Here is a 16,350-nt window from a genome sequence, read left to right on the forward strand (position 1 = left end):
CAACGGGTTTCCAATTGGTACCAAATGTGTGCCTCTTCTGGTCGATACGTTTTACCTTCATCGAGCATGACGGCAGCTGTCTTGTAAAAATCAAGAACTGCCCACCCTTCGAACGCATCTGATTTCACCCCCGTTTCGATGGGTCCATGTGGTGTAGTTACATTGTTTGTCTTTCGTACTTTCTTTTTTTTTTTGCCTTTTTGGTTAATTCTATTTACATTAACCTTTCAGCACTGCGGTATGTTCTATTGACGTTACCTTTCCTACAGCATAATTATTATGCAGTATGCCAAAACGTTTTTAAATGCTTTAGCTAATAAAATTATTGTCAAAGTATCTAAGCTGCTGCTTTCATGATGAACTTTTCGTAGTAAATTTAATAAATACTTATAATTTACAAAAAAGTGCGAGATTAGACAGTATATGTGTATCAAAACTCGATTGATTATTTATATGAAACTAAACTAGTACTGTCTTTAAAAAAAAGATAGCCGACGCACTAAACTTTTGTTCTTTTTTACTTCTAAGTTTCTACATTTCTTTCAAGAACATAACACATGGCACGCAATTTTTAAGGTTCCGATAAGTTTTTTTCGAACGCAATTCCAAAATTTCGATACAGATTCTTCGAACGCCACTACGTAATCAGTATTTGGCCAATGGGCAAAAAGAGCTGCGATCAGGTGACTTGTGCTTCCGCAGAAGAACGCCCTTAAGGTCAATGGGTAAAAAGCGAAGATATACTGACTGCGTCGAAAAAAAAAAGATTTAATGACTAAACCTGTTAAGCCCGTATAAATGGCGTAGTATACGACCACTTAAAATTCCGGATGGCAATAAACATTTTTTTTACCTTTTAGCGAGATTAAATAATGTCAACCGTTACACCGACGGAGGAGATATGATCAAGGCAATATCTAACGTCGTGGTTGACGGCGGCGGAGACTGTCCAGAGTTGGCGTGTGCCGGCATACTTAACGGTGTGTATTTGCTATAATATCCAATAATAGATAATAACCATAACTATTATTATTAGAGGACGCTTACCCTACCGGTGCACCTGGTCCATGCTCCCAGTTTTAAGTGAAGTCTGAGTTCCTCATTTGCTTTTGTTATTTTGTATTTTAGTTACTTTATGTTCTTTGTTGTGTATGTCTGTTTTCCATGTCTGGTCTTTGTCCCTGGATTACATTCTTTTGATTACCGCTATAATCATGGTTTCCCTGATTACTCTTTCAATATGGTAATTCTGTCTCTTTATTTTAAACTGTCGTTTTTACAATATCAACAACGCACAGATACAAAAAACAAAGTATTGCATTGTGCATCAGATGTTGATTAAGTATATTCTATGATTTGGTCGTTTTATCAATTCCTTGGACGACTAGATTATTGTTACGTTGGTTTCAAACAAAACAACTGATGACACCATAGACGTACGGTTGCTAGAATTTCCGCAGTGACAAATTGTGTCGTTTAAAAATAATAATTAAAAAGTAGGGAAAAGATTTAAAAACCGACGGAAAATGAAAAAGAAAGCAATTTCAGACACACTTTGCAAAGACGAGCTTCCTTAGGGAACCATTTTTGTCTGAAATTAATGGGTCTTGCACTCTTAGTGTTGAACAATTCTTGATACCTTACCAAATCCTAACTAAAGTGTCATGTGTTTGGTTTACAAAGGTTTAATTGCAATGGAACTGACGTTAACATACTTCAGGAGCTGTCCGTTGTAAACAAATTACTGGTTTATTAAGACTTAGGATTAGACAGGTCCCGTTGTCTGTGATAATCTTAAATCCACTGGTAACAATATTGTCGAAGCAATACTATTCCATTTACGTTTATACATTGAGTTCAGATAGTGAGGCAATTTTATTAACAGTCCTGTCTTTCATATTACGAGTCTTACCGAATAAAAACGTATTCTGAAATGCTAGAGGTTTATACGAGACGAAGTCTGTGGAAACAAAAAGGACAAAGACGAAGAACAAATCTTTTAATCAACAAAACAAACATAACAAATACATAGAGAAAAGAATACGTGTAACGGTGATAGCTTCTAGCAAAGCAAATGAGATTACAATTAGAGACAAACAATCTACATTCTGAACCAGCTTGAATTTTCCGGCTTAAAAATGAAATTGTTGACAACAGTGTAGTTTTATGATACATGCTACTTTGTCAATAGATACATGCACATATGCCGAGCAAAGTTATATATACTCAATTATCACTTATCTTTCAGCTATTCAGTATTCTAGACCAGGTTCAACAGTTATGGTCTTTACCGACGCAGACGCCAAAGACTTTGACAGAGAACAGGAAGTGATTGATGCTGCTACAGCTAAGAATATTAAAATATCGTTGGTTATGACGGGCCAATGCTCCAGACGAAAACGTCGTGACATCAGTGGTATATTCATTATATACTCTAGTCTTGAAATGACATAAAAGGATATTTAAAGACAAAAATAACCACGGCTATTGATTTGAAAGTAATAAAACTATTTGACTTAAGCTTGTAAAATATAGATGGTAAAGCATAACGATAAAGAATAATTATTTAAGCTGAACATGTAATTAAAGATATTAAGCAGATGGTATCTAATGAAGTAGCCATAATTTGCTTCGAATGCAGTTAAAATGTGATGTTTTATTCTGTGCATGATTTTGTTTTTAGGATATAATTGAATTGTTCTATCTATTTGTATTTAACAATAAAAGCCTTTGGCACGTCTTAATTGAGAATTATTGATATTCGGTACAATAAGACTACTAATGTTGGAATGACAGTAACTGTCAAAAGGTGACACTGTTAAATGAAACCTTTCAGGTATGAACGTTTCATTTTTTTTAGTTTTGTAAGAGTAATCAAAGGAATCAAGGTTATAGCGGTAATCAAAAGAATGTAATCCAGGGACAAAGACCAGACAAACAAAAAACAGACATACACAACAAGGAACATAAAGTAACTAAAATCATACATACAAAGTAACATTGAAATAAAGAATTCTTGTTTTTTATATTGCACTCAATGACTCACACTTGAGACTGTTCATACAATGTTTATAGTTGTGATTGTTTTCAGTTCGTTTTAGAAGAAGTTCCTTGTCACTGTTCCAGAAGCTGGCTTCAAAAACCGGAGGGAAAGTTTACGAAGCAAAAAAGGATAAAATAGGAGAGACTTTGGTAGAAGTAATGAAGGTATTACATTAGCAAACATTTATTGTGACTAAAATGTTAATGTACTTAGGAAACCGATAAATTGATGATTAAATGAAAAGCTAGAAAAGTCAACTTAATATACTACGGAACATAAATTGTAACGTAGAGTAAATATTCTGCAATATGATGCTATTTCAGGGTTTTCTGCACTTTATGGTTAAAAGAATGGCTTAATATTACGCAACGAAATTTGCATTTTGGGATAGCTTTATTTTCTGTTCATAAAGTCAACAAACAAAAATACAAAAAAGCATTTAATGGCATTAAGCTTGTCTGAATAATCACCAGATACAGTTTTGTTATTATAGAGTAATCAAGGAAACAAAGATTCAAGCGAAAATCAAAAGAACATATTCCAAGGATAAACACTAGACAGGGAGAATAGAAACAGACAACAAGATACATCAAATAACTGTTATATGATAAAGTAAATGGGCAACCCGGGCTCAATTAAAAACTTGCATGGACACAAGTCTGTGTGAATATTTTTTTTCTTTACGTTACCGTTGACTCACAGAATCAGTAATTTGAGTTCGAGTCTTTAAGGGTAAAAATCACTGTGGATACTATGTCTGTCTGAATATTCATTTTTTCCATAGTACAAAAATACAAGCCTACGTGTGCAATAAGCACTTCATTTTGCCTCGGATTAGATCATTGTTATCGAGTCATAAATGCTGGTGTCATACTTCTGCCATTAACTTGCAAGATACTTAATTTGACTTGTCAGATAATATTTGTCGGAATCTTCAACTTATCACTTCTGGGAAGACGACATAATAACATGAAATGTCGATATAAAAATCCAGCAAGTCTACAAAATATCTGACATGTCAAATTAATTTGATTAATCAGGCATGTCCACCTTTCCACTTGTTGGATAAATATGTCGACTTTGCAGCTAGTTCAGCTAATCTTGTCAGATAATGACCAATCCGATTAAACCTTTAGATGACATAAGCTAATTAATGTAATTTTACAGATAACCTTTAGGATTCAAATGTGAATACAATATCAGAGATGCAGTATTTTATTTTCAAATAGAAAATTCAGCTTATGCACTATTTGATGAATGCTAATAGCATGTTGATAATGTCGGATTAAGCTCCAGAATCCTGTGGATAAGGAAAAACATAGAGTTTAAATAAATCAAAATCAAAGATTAAATGAATAAATGTTTAAAGCAATTATTAAAGGCTTTAGGATCACAACCGCCCACACCACAATTGAAGATGTGTCTATTTGAAATCTTCTGCTGAATCATATTCATAAACATTCTGCAAAGAAAGACATGTATATGATAAATATATATATATACGTCTCAGAATTTGACGACTTTATTGGCTAATCCATCGGATCAAATTGATACAGGGAAGATAAAGTAAACGTATAGAAACGTCCTCGTAAGATTAATCTAGGACTGTAACTTAGTACACGATGTATGGTAGTACCGGACAGTTCAGTTAGGTGTTATTATGTAGGATAGAGGATCAAATTAATGCATGTCACAACAAATCAATATTATACAAACGTCTCAGAATGTGACGACTCCATTCGCTACACTGCTCCATGAATCCTACGAGGAGGAATGACCCGGCCAGCGAAAGCTATATTTTATATAGCCTAGCTGGCGGAGTGGTCTAGGGCGCTGGACTTTGAGCAGGCGGTGTTGTCATAGATGTCACAGCAGTACGAGTTCGAGTCCCGCGGAGGGAACGATCAAACATTTGCATCGCGAATTTGACAGTTCTAACATCGTTGGGAATTTTTCAGACCTTTCTATACGTTTATATGTCTTCCCTGTATCAATTTGATCCAATGTAGCAAATAGAGTCGTCACATTCTGAGAGGTTGTATCATATTGATTTGTTGTGACATGCGTCATTAATTTGATCCTCTATCCTACATATTAACATCTAAATGAACTGTCCCGTACCACCATACATCGTGTACTAAGTTACAGCCCTAGATTAATCCTACGAGGAGGAATGACCCGGCCAGCGAAAGCTATATTTTTATATAGCCTAGCTGGCCGAGTGGTCTAGGGCGCTGGACTTTGTGCAGGCGGTGTTGCCATAGATGTCACAGCAGTACGAGTTCGAGTCCCGCGGAGGAAACGACCAAAAATTTGCATCGCAAATTTGACAGTTTAACATCTTTGGGAATTTTTCAGACATATATATATATATAAATTTAACTTTTACCATCTTCTGGTGATGGTAAACATATTTAGACGTTTAAATATATATATATATATATGGTAAAAGTTAAATTGAATATTTCGAATAATTGATGTCCTTCTTCAGCATAAAACTCAGAAAACTTTATGAGCATAAAACTCACAAAACTTCACGAGCGTAAAACTCACAAAACTTCACGAGCGTAAACCTCACAATGTTCAATATCAAAACAGATTCAGAAGCTGAATCGCGTACGCTGTGGGTGATTGTACCTTTATCAAAAGCACACATAAGCAACTGATAAGGTGCCTGAATGAAAATAACAAAGGGGGTCTTTTATCTAAATTAAAAGTCAAAATTAACTGTGAAAAAACATTTTTTTTAAAAAGAGATCCAAATATAGTAGTACGGCGTATTGATGTATAGCATGTAGTACTGTACCAGCCTTAGACCAAGACCTAAAAATGAATTATTTTTTCTCGTTTATTCCATCTGGAGAAGATGTTTGTAATTTCTTCATCCAAAAGCTTTCCCTAGATACTCTTTACTCGAATATGTTGGATTTGATAAAAATAAAACTAAGAAAGTGTTGTAGCTATAACTGCCGATTTTAGTGCAACCAATGAATAAAATTAATTGACGACGATAATTTAAAGTGTCAGATTCTGTTCGAATCAGACAGCGGGTAAAACATGGTATGAACAACCTACCATCTTGAAAGTTTAATTTGACTATTTATACCATCAGAATCAAGATAAAAAGACAAGATTTTTCCATATCATTTTGGTAAATTGATTTTATTGTGGAATGCACTGAAAATGGCAAATAACTCTGTCAGAAAACGTTCTATTGAAAAAAATCTCAGCAAATACAGTGATGCAGTGTTCAAATAATGGTCTTTTCAAATAGAGAAAGTATCCTTGAGTGAAATCACATTGTCAGTTTGGTAGGATCTTGATATGTATGTTTCTGATTTTTCACATTTTGCCTGATTCTTACATAGACTTACACTTGATTATCTTCTTCTCAGTATAGATAATTTCATTTATGCAACGTTTCCTCTATTAATACATTTAACTGAAAGAACAAATTTGTCTTTACATGTAATAAGACGAAATCCTCTGGTAACCACGAATTCAAGATGGTAACGAAAATGTTAATTTTAAATGAAAATTTTCATGTTCTTATGAATTGCACGAATTCAGGAATTTATGTTACAACGATATTTAGTCAAACATTCCAAATTGATTCCCATTAACTCAAATATCCTCGCAGTATCAAAGCTTCTATTGTTTCATTCCTTTAGCTAGGTTTATAGATAATGACCTAACTTAACCAAAATAATTTATTTCTGTTGTTAAAGAGAGACAATCCTGGTATGTGTAAATTAATGAACTATACATTATTCCTCTAATATTGTAAGATATGTGCGTTGTGTTAATAAATAGAAATTCGTCGATTAGAAGAAATCTAATGTGTCATTTTTATGTATTTAAGGATGTTTTTCCAGTGTCTGAGGTTTTACTTGATACATATAAATGGAAGAAAACAGATAAAAGTGACAAGGATATAATTGTAGACGAATCGATGCAAGTCCTAAAAATAAGTGTTATGGGTGGAATTCGCGTCACAGATGTCGATTTCATAAATAAAAAAGGTTAGAGTTCAAATATGTCTTCCGTCAGTCTTACACTAAAACTTCACTGCAAGTAGGCTTAATAATATCTGCTGAAATATGTTTTTATCGAATCTTTCAACTTAAACCAACATTTCTTTTCTATGTATGTTAACCTAATAATAACATATTGAACAATAGAGATGCAAATATTGACCACTTAAATTCACATATCATGTTCCATTCCTCATTCACGGAAATTTGTTTATACTTTGTCAGGACAAGTACAGAAATTCCCGGAAACAAAAGCTAAACGAATTTATACAAGAAATAGAGAGATCATTATGTCGCTACAGGTATGAATTATAGTATTTAGTCGGGCATGATGAAGTATAATGAAATATTTATTCATTATCAGAATTATCAAATTGTTTATTTTGCCATTTTGATAATATTTGAAAATGTGATATTTTAGCAACTGAAACCAGGAACTTACCACGTGCGGAGAAGTGTTGATAACGATTTGTTTGTAAATATAACAGCCCAGAGCTATATTGATATGAAGGGAACAATGTACCAACATACATCAAAAGGATCCCTAGTTACACTTACAGGATCACCAGTTGCGGGTATGGCTTTCGTTGATTTCTCTTCTCTTTGTTTGCTTCTCTTTTCATACAAAATATCAGAAAATTTGTTTGATCGCATTAAAAAAATAATTTTACAGTAGGCATTTGCGGATTGCAAGATAGAGGGTCGCATATAATATTAATTATCTATCAAGTGGTTCAAGTTTCCACATTTTTACAAAGTAACTAAACAAATAAGAGAAGCTTCAATATCTTTTACCAATTATCTATTATCTATTAAGCGTTGCTGTAAGGACGTATTCGGTGTAATAGGTACATGGAGTATCACTTACATATACTTTCAAAGAGCCATGATAGGACAGAGGAAATTAGTGTCATTTTTGCAGCATTTTTGCTCTTCTAAATAAAAAAAATGGAATGTTTCAAAATACGATTAAAAAAATATATAGCAGTGTTTTCCCTTTTTATTTATATCATTATCTCTTGCAATATTGACAGGGTATTACGTGACAGGTCAGAATTGCATTGCCCTAAACTTGCTTGTCTGTAAAGGTTGAAAGATGGATCTTTCGTTTAAAGTTATATTGCTAATGTTATATGCATGTTATTTCATTGTAAAGCTTTTGTTTGGTATTTTGTAAGAGAATCTACTTTGGTATACGTCTTTATTTCTTTTTATCAGAAACTACGTCTTGGTTTGCAGGTATTCACTTCATATATGCATCAGTCTATGAAATTCTTCACTATCGTTACCATTATCTAATCTATTCATAAAAAAATTGTAGATGCACTTTTTCCTTCGTAGAAATATTTTAACGTTTATATAAATATGGTCTGCCATCACCCATTTTTTTATTTTTATATTGATTGTATTCTTTTTTTTCTTCAGACAAAAACTATACATATTTTGTAACAACGACAAGTTTTGTAAATGGTACATGTAATAATTTTATCATTACCGATGAGAATGGAGAAGACATTTATAGTGTAGAAACAAAGGAAACTGTATCAGATATAGATGTAACGTATACAGCTCGTATCCAAATTCCTTCACAGGTTTGTGCCAAATCCATAAGTATGCATAGGTGGACAAAAATTCCATTTCCTTTCTTGTTCTGAGAATTCAATAAAATGTTCAGCTTAAAGCTTTTGCATGCAATTGCGAAGGGATTTTTTTCAGTTCTTATTGCGAAGAATATTTACTGATATTATTCGACAACTTATCGGGTGTATTACGCACGACAACTTATGTCCTATATATTGCGTGTAACATTAATGAGAGTATTTGTATAGCCACAGAAGTATCCGTAAAATAGGTTTTGATTACCCAGAAGCACAAAGCATTTTTTTCATCCTACCAGTGCAACTGGTCCATGCTCCCAGTTTTAGTGGAGTCCCCGAATTGCTCATTTGCTTTTGTTACTTTGTATGTATGATTTTAATTACTTTATGTTCTTTGTTGTGAATGTTTGTTTTCCATGTCTGGTCTTTGTCCCTGGATTACATTCTTTTGATTACCGCTATAACCTTGGTTTTCTTGATTACTCTTTCATTTCTTACGCTGCCAAAAAAGCTCAATATTTAGTATTGTAAGAGAGTTGTTATATTTCTATGCTGGTTGATTGCAGACTATTTATATAACCTACAAGTGTCCAGACATTCAATAAATTAATAAAGTAGAGAACCTCTGTTTAGTCCTACGTCTTAAGCATTTACGTTCTATTTAGAGCGCGTGTATTTGTATTTGTGTATGTCTGTGTCCAGTGTTTTATTTGCTGGATTTTCATTTTGACAATGACTAAATCTTATCATGAATGATAAAATAACTCGTCCGTTTCGATCAACTTAAGATGCCAGTAATTTTTTTCTCCAGGTGTTTTTCGTGATCGTATGTAACATTGCGTATATACCAGTTGTTCTTATTAGACAATTTCCAATAAGTACAAACTACAAAAACTACAAAAAATGTGTATAGCCTGAAAAAAGTGATCGTGAAAATTTTATTTTGAATATTTCAATTATTTCCATTACTTATTAAGAATGTCTTTAAGCAGTTTCAATATGTATTTCGAATACAGTAAGTATGTTTTGTAATACCCATTTTAAGTTTAAGAAGTAAATATGCTGGAGAATAGTTGTATTATAAGAGAGGGAGCAGCCTTAGTATTGATTGGAGAGATTAAAAAGTACACAAACATTCGACTTTTCCTCTTCTGTGCCTTTTTTAAACAAACGTTGTTCAAACTAGCGATACATGTACCTATTACTTCTAACCAAATGTAAAAAAATGTCTATGAGCCTGTATGAGTCAACAACTTCTATTGGAGATGAGGTCATCGGCAGTTAAAAATACTGTTTTAGGCATTCAGGATAAAGGTTAACGTCACAGACAAAACAGGGGTTACGTTTTATCGGACCATGTCGGAACTGTACAGACCATCAAGTGTTCAGTTGGTAGTTACGTCAGCGGCAGGTATATCTTAGTCGGAAAAGTCGGGAAAATGTTTGTAATTACTTTATGTGAGAAGCTTTATATTACGTTCTGATAAATTTGTTAAACGAATGAAAACTATACACATTACAGATTATTAGTTATTATATTTTTCTCTTTAATTATTTTTTTTATTCAGAAAAAGTATGTGTGACTTTTTCATTTTAAATGCTTTTTTGTCAGCAACCAAAGTGTGAAACCACATCAAGCTCATTTTCATAGACGAAAAGATTTTTTTTTGTTGCGTTATAATGCGAAACTTAATCCTAATAACGAAATGTTTTGCGTAGTAACGGGATGCTTTCACGTAATAACTCGTTCTTTATTCTTTTAGTCAAAAACTAATAGCATTTTGAATCGATAACAAGCAAGAACCTAGCTGCCGCCATTTTCTTCTTCAACCAAAGCTTCATGTTTGTTTGTTTGTTTGTTGGGGTTTAACGTCCAAGCAGCAATATTTCAGCTATATTCAGACAATGAACATGAAATGAAAAAAAAGGATGGGTCACAAGGATAATAGGGTCGACAAATTTTGATTGCCACTGGAAAAAGGGGGATGGGTAAGGTCGGGCAATTTAGCCTCCTGTGGCGGAGTGCAAAGGTTCCTACTCCTATCGAATACCACAGCAGGGTTCTTTAACGTGCGAGGAACGTGGCATCTTTCCCAACACGGTGCACCACTGTGGTTTGCGGCCAGGTTTTCCTTATTATAGCCTGACAACCCCAGCATGTAACACGCCAGGGGTACCCCATTCCACCACCTGGGGCACACATCCCAGTTGCTCTGTGGGCAGAGCGCCTAGCCCCCGGCTAGGTTTCTGAGCACTATTTAGTCGCCTTTTACGACAAGCTTAGCGCTGCTGCAGGCCTATTCTTTTAACACCCGGACCTGCACGGGGCCCAAAGTTTCATGGGGATCCTATATAATCATGGGGTTGGCAGCTTAGTAAGTTGTACGCCTCTACTTAATAATTTGTTTTACCTAGCACCGATCGTCTTGCGTATCTAATACATACTTTGCGTTTCGGTCATTCTGTTGTTGTTGTTATCTATTTATTTTGTTATCTTCTTTTTTTTTTGAGGAGGGGGGCAGCGTCTCAATGTTTTTGCTTTTTCAATTTTAGTGATGATGGTTTAATTCATTATTTCCTTTATCTGTACTCACATTAATAAAATAAGTAATCCTTTACTGTTATCGTTAGTATTTGAGAGGTTATGACTTTGTACACCAAAATTGATTGTTGCTTCTATAGTTTGCTGTTATCGCAAAAGTATTCTATTAAGTCTATGAAAATGAGCTCGATGAGATTCGTACTAGAGCTAAAACTTTGTTTTCGTTTAAATTTTAGGATAGGTGCATTAAGCAATTTCAACCCTGTTTTTATTTTTTAATAGATGATATACCTGTAAATAAAGAAAATATGGTATCCTTTCTTGTTATAAATACTGGTGCTACAAATGACAGCTACAAAATAGATATCACTGATGACCACGCTTTTGCTCTACGCCCTCGATCTCTAAACCTAAACATCGCAGCGGGGGAGTCAATTCATGGATACTTCAAGATCCGCCCAAAACGAGCAGTGGGAATGTTGTAAGCCTATGTGTATTTTTATTCAGAAGCATATACTACAGCATACTTATGGCGTCATAATTGCTTTATATATAGTTCATGCATAACTGTAAAACAAATATTCAAACTAAATTACCTCTCTGAGAGATAAAATGTATTTCTGACTTTTGATGATAAATTTGTCAGGCCCCGTGCAGGTCCGGGTGTTAAAAGAATAGGCCTGCAGCAGCGCTAAGCTTGTCGTAAAAGGCGACTAAATAGTGCTCAGAAACCTAGCCGGGGGCTAGGCGCTCTGCCCACAGAGCAACTGGGATGTGTGCCCCAGGTGGTGGAATGGGGTACCCCTGGCGTGATACATGCTGGGGTTGTCAGGCTATAATAAGGAAAACCTGACCGCAAACCATAGTGGTGCACCGTGTTGGGAAAGATGCCACGTTCCTCGCACGTTAAAGAACCCTGCTGTGGTATTCGATAGGAGTAGGAACCTTTGCGCTCCGCCACAGGAGGCTAAATTGCCCGACCTTACCCATCTCCCTTTTTCCAGTGGCAATCAAAATTTGTCGACCCTATTATCCTTGTGACCCATCCTTTTTTTTCATTTCATGTTCATTTTATCATCCATTTCATGTTCATTGTCTGAATATAGCTGAAATATTGCTGCTCGGACGTTAAACCCCAACAAACAAACAAAAATAAATTTGTCAGAGTAAAGAGAAAATAAAACTGATTAGATTAGTAATTCAGATTTATTCATTAAAAATCTAAGCGATCTTAAATTTTTATATTTGAAATTGTGAAAAACTTAACTTTTGCGTGTTTTCCTTAAGCATTGAAAATTAATAAACGGACTTTCTGTTAATATTAAATTCAATTCCTCGACTTGAATCTCCAACCCTACTAACCCACTGTCAACCGTGCATGCATGACAGCATTCTAGAATAATTTTAGCTTTATAATCTACGAAATAGAAAAGAATATTTTGTGATTTGTGATAATTTCTTTATACAATAAGCTATTATTTTATAAGGTAATGGAAAAAAGGACTTTCTAATTATCTCAATCAATATTAAAAAATGTAAGTAATATGTTTTATTTTTCGTCTTTATGTTCCAGTTCGTACAATGTACGCTTGTCTTTACAACCTTCGAATGAAATAAAACAGTCGATAACAAGATTTTTAGTTGTAAGTTGACTATATCGTAGTTACATACTGCCTAATTTAATGTAAATGACAGTCTGTCTCTATGATTGATTTATTTCAGTTTACATAATTTCACTGTTTCGATTAATTCGAATGCACAATATTCATTACACCTGCAGATGTTCAACTTGTATGTGTTGTCATAATAATGAATGGAGATATATCTGTCCATTTTTCTCCAAAATTTGCCCTAAAAAATTCACACTCTATTATGCAATCGTACAAATATCTGCATTGGCCAGAACAAGTCATCAAAAGCCATAATCACTTCTCTCTGATAACCATCATTCAATGAATTAAATGAAAGAATGAAGTAATACTTATAATTCATTTAAAGATTAAAATCCAGGTTATATGATAATATAAAGGAACCTGCAAACTGATTTTACTGTTTCACTGACTTATTCCTATTGATACTCATACCTTTGTCGATATAATCCCAGGCAACATTACCCTATCTTTGTCGTCTATAAGAGCAAGGGCGTCTGTTTTGGTATTCTTAATACTCAGATAACTTTACATCTAAAGATCAATTCATGAAGTTGTCCCGACCGGATTCGATGAAACACTCTAAGATTATGTAGCAAGCTATTTACTTGTTTATTAAGGTAACAGAGACAGAGAGGCCAAATTGCATTATTGTAGCAGTGACAGAGAAATGTGAGACTCCGTCACTAAATACTGGTAACTGTTCATCATATTTATGGAATGCTACTCTACAAGTAAATTTCAAGAAAACACGACTTGGCAGTATTTCTGCAACGAGTAATTTGACTATATCTCATGACGATATCGCATCAACACAAACCGGTCCAGTCAATATCAACATAAGGTCAGTTATGTGTATTTACTTGTTTGTACGTATAATACTATTTTCTGTTGTTTTTTGTTTTGTTTTTTTTTAAGACAACTACGTTATTATAGTTTCCTCTCAAGCCACACAAGTGCACAATCAAATTATTTTTATTGGTAACTATATGGGTAATTATACTTTTCGTACAAAATAGTAAATAACAAATGTAACTAATATAATATCACATTTTATTGATTAACGTTCGAATATTAGCTTAAATGTGATCAAAACTGTCAATACAATACAAAAATACAAAAATGCGCCAATATGAGGTCTAGCCGTCCAATACGTCCTATTGGACTGATTAAAATCCATATCGGCCTAGCGTATTGGACAAGTTATGCAATAAAGGTATAATTTCGTAGGTTTTTCCATATCAGCTGATTTATTGGTCCAATATGGCTAGCCTCGGACCAAAAACTAAGCCAATATTAAAACCTTACGCAATAATACTATATTATTCCCAAAACCCACCATTTATATTTACGTTACAAGGTTTTGTCTTATACATGCAATTTTGTTTCTTACAATTCCACATTATTTCAACATGAATACTACTGGCTTCTGAAAAGTGGATTAATGGGGAAACGAGTGTAAGGACAACGTCAAAATGTTGATTAACTATTTCATTCTTAGCTCACTTAGTTTAAAAGTCAATGTGAGTTTTTGTCATCACTTAGTGTCCGTCGTCGTCGTCGTTAACTTTTCTTTAAAGATTATCTCCTCTGAAATCAATCGGAGAATTGTTAGTATTATTACCAAACTTTCTCACCGGCATCCATAGGGTAGAAAAAGGAACAGATGTAGTGAAACGCAACAAATACACCATCGTTTACCCTTTATAAAAATAGTAAATACAGAGATCACCAAAAGGTCTTCAATAAGTGTAAATACACTTTTAAGTACGCTCTAAAAGTCCCAAACAGTATAAATAAATAATATCCATGGTAACAGAACAATGAAACTTCATCAATATAAACTAACAAGTCAAACAACGACATGAAAACACAATGATAACAAATATTTCCTTACTGTGGACAGTTACATGTCTGTGTAATTCTTAAACTATTTTTATAAGGCCCTCTTTTATGTAAGGTAAATATCAAACTGAAGCAACAAATAAACACACCATAAAATACATTTAGTTATATATCTTATTCTTCTTCATGGAATACAAGATATAGACAAAATGAGATATCAAATTAAAGAACACTCGCAGTTATTTAGAGCTAGCTTTGAACATATTAAGGAATGACAATATTAAAATAATTACTAGCATTACAAATAATTGGTCATTACAATTCCAGTGGACTGGATTTGGAGTAGTAACGTCTATTACTAGATAGGTAAGATTTCATGTAGCGCAATACTGAAAAAACGACTCAGTTTTAACGTAGAATTGCAATTTGGGGTCGAATATCCGTATTTGTGAAAACAAGGTTTAACGAATAGATAATGATTTGAAAATCGTATCCTTTACGAATAAATCTATTGATAACAGTTGATAAATCCATCGGATTTGTTGATACGAATGTGCTTTATAGACAATATTTCCATAAAAAGACTAGGTGAGTAACACCATTTTTAATTAAGAACCTGCAAGTGCTATTATAATTTTGTATCAAACTTTTGTAACGGTGAAAAAAACATAGTAAATGTTATTAGAAGTATGTGAAATCGGTCCCTGGTGCAAAAACTTTTCTGTAATGAATTTGTTGCGTTCATTAAAGTCTGACACCTTATTACGAATACGAGCAAAACGGACCAGTTGTGAAACGTAAATACCGTAGGTGGGTGCTTCGGGTATATCATCATCTAGGAATAAAAAATTAACAATAGAAAAATTAGAATTGTCTCTTTCGTCATAAATTGTTGTGGAAGGCTTCCATTTTCTACTGTTCTATCTAAATCAAGAAAATGTGTAGGAGTACCGTATATGTAAGACTTGGTCAACAAAAGTTCTTTTGGGTAGATATTTTGAACATATCTAAGGAAGCTATTTACGGCCAGTATATCATCAATATATTTTAAAGTATTATTAAATTAACGCAACATATCATATTTTGAAGGATCATTAAAGAGTTTAGCTATGAACTGTGATTTGTAACAGTAGAGGAACAAATCGGAGAGGAGCACAATTGATCTCCAATTAAATAACGACAACCTGAGTATTACCAAAACGAATATAAATATTGCCAACAAAAAATTAATGCATTGATCATATCTAAATATGTCCAGTTAGTGAATTTATCCCCGTCTGAAATCACTGAAAAACATTGTAGTCATTACAAGCCAGAAGTATTAAAAGACCATTTAATTAAATGTAACAGCTTTTACCTTCATAAGTTTATGTGGCAGTGTTGTATATATGGTAGAAAAGTCATAACTATCTACAGAATTATAGGAATCTTCAATATTAAAAGCCTATCTTATTTCTCAAATGAATTGTTGATATTACAATAATTGTTAACACCATTATATTCATAACATCTATTGCAATAACTAATAACGAAGTTGTAAAAGTAGAAGTTAATCATTTAGAAATGTAAGTGGTAGGACACTTGCTGGAGGACGAAATAAAACGTGATTTGAACGGCTTTTAATGAAGTTTTGTTATCC

The 16,350-nt window shown here is 33.6% G+C and overlaps 1 protein-coding gene across 13 annotated transcripts in view; it reads left to right on the forward strand.

The window, feature by feature from the left end:
- Window positions 1-16,350, forward strand: part of LOC148613526 (von Willebrand factor A domain-containing protein 7-like) — a 37,251-nt gene that overhangs the window by 10,310 nt on the left and 10,591 nt on the right. For 7 of the 13 annotated variants that reach the window (XR_015923373.1, XM_088586882.1, XM_088586877.1 and 4 more), the window contains exons 8-19: window positions 861-980; window positions 2,249-2,416; window positions 3,092-3,207; window positions 6,906-7,065; window positions 7,303-7,379; window positions 7,499-7,652; window positions 8,112-8,126; window positions 8,503-8,669; window positions 9,975-10,086; window positions 11,500-11,698; window positions 12,791-12,860; window positions 13,487-13,710. Coding sequence is in view for 11 of the 13 variants with exons in the window: in XM_088586882.1 (XP_088443008.1) it covers window positions 861-980; window positions 2,249-2,416; window positions 3,092-3,207; window positions 6,906-7,065; window positions 7,303-7,379; window positions 7,499-7,652; window positions 8,112-8,126; window positions 8,503-8,669; window positions 9,975-10,086; window positions 11,500-11,698; window positions 12,791-12,860; window positions 13,487-13,710 (1,582 nt within the window). In the remaining 2 variants the exon portion in view is untranslated. Of the gene's footprint in view, window positions 1-860; window positions 981-2,248; window positions 2,417-3,091; window positions 3,208-6,905; window positions 7,066-7,302; window positions 7,380-7,498; window positions 7,653-8,111; window positions 8,127-8,502; window positions 8,670-9,974; window positions 10,087-11,499; window positions 11,699-12,790; window positions 12,861-13,486; window positions 13,711-15,038; window positions 15,078-16,350 lie in introns of all 13 variants that reach the window. The other 6 variants (XM_088586875.1, XM_088586880.1, XM_088586883.1 and 3 more) reach the window with 2 other exon arrangements.

Source organism: Perna viridis, chromosome 6 (assembly GCF_037379345.1).
Source record: "Perna viridis isolate PV_CMFRI_1.1 ecotype Kerala chromosome 6, ASM3737934v1, whole genome shotgun sequence".
Classification (NCBI taxonomy): domain Eukaryota; kingdom Metazoa; phylum Mollusca; class Bivalvia; order Mytilida; family Mytilidae; genus Perna; species Perna viridis.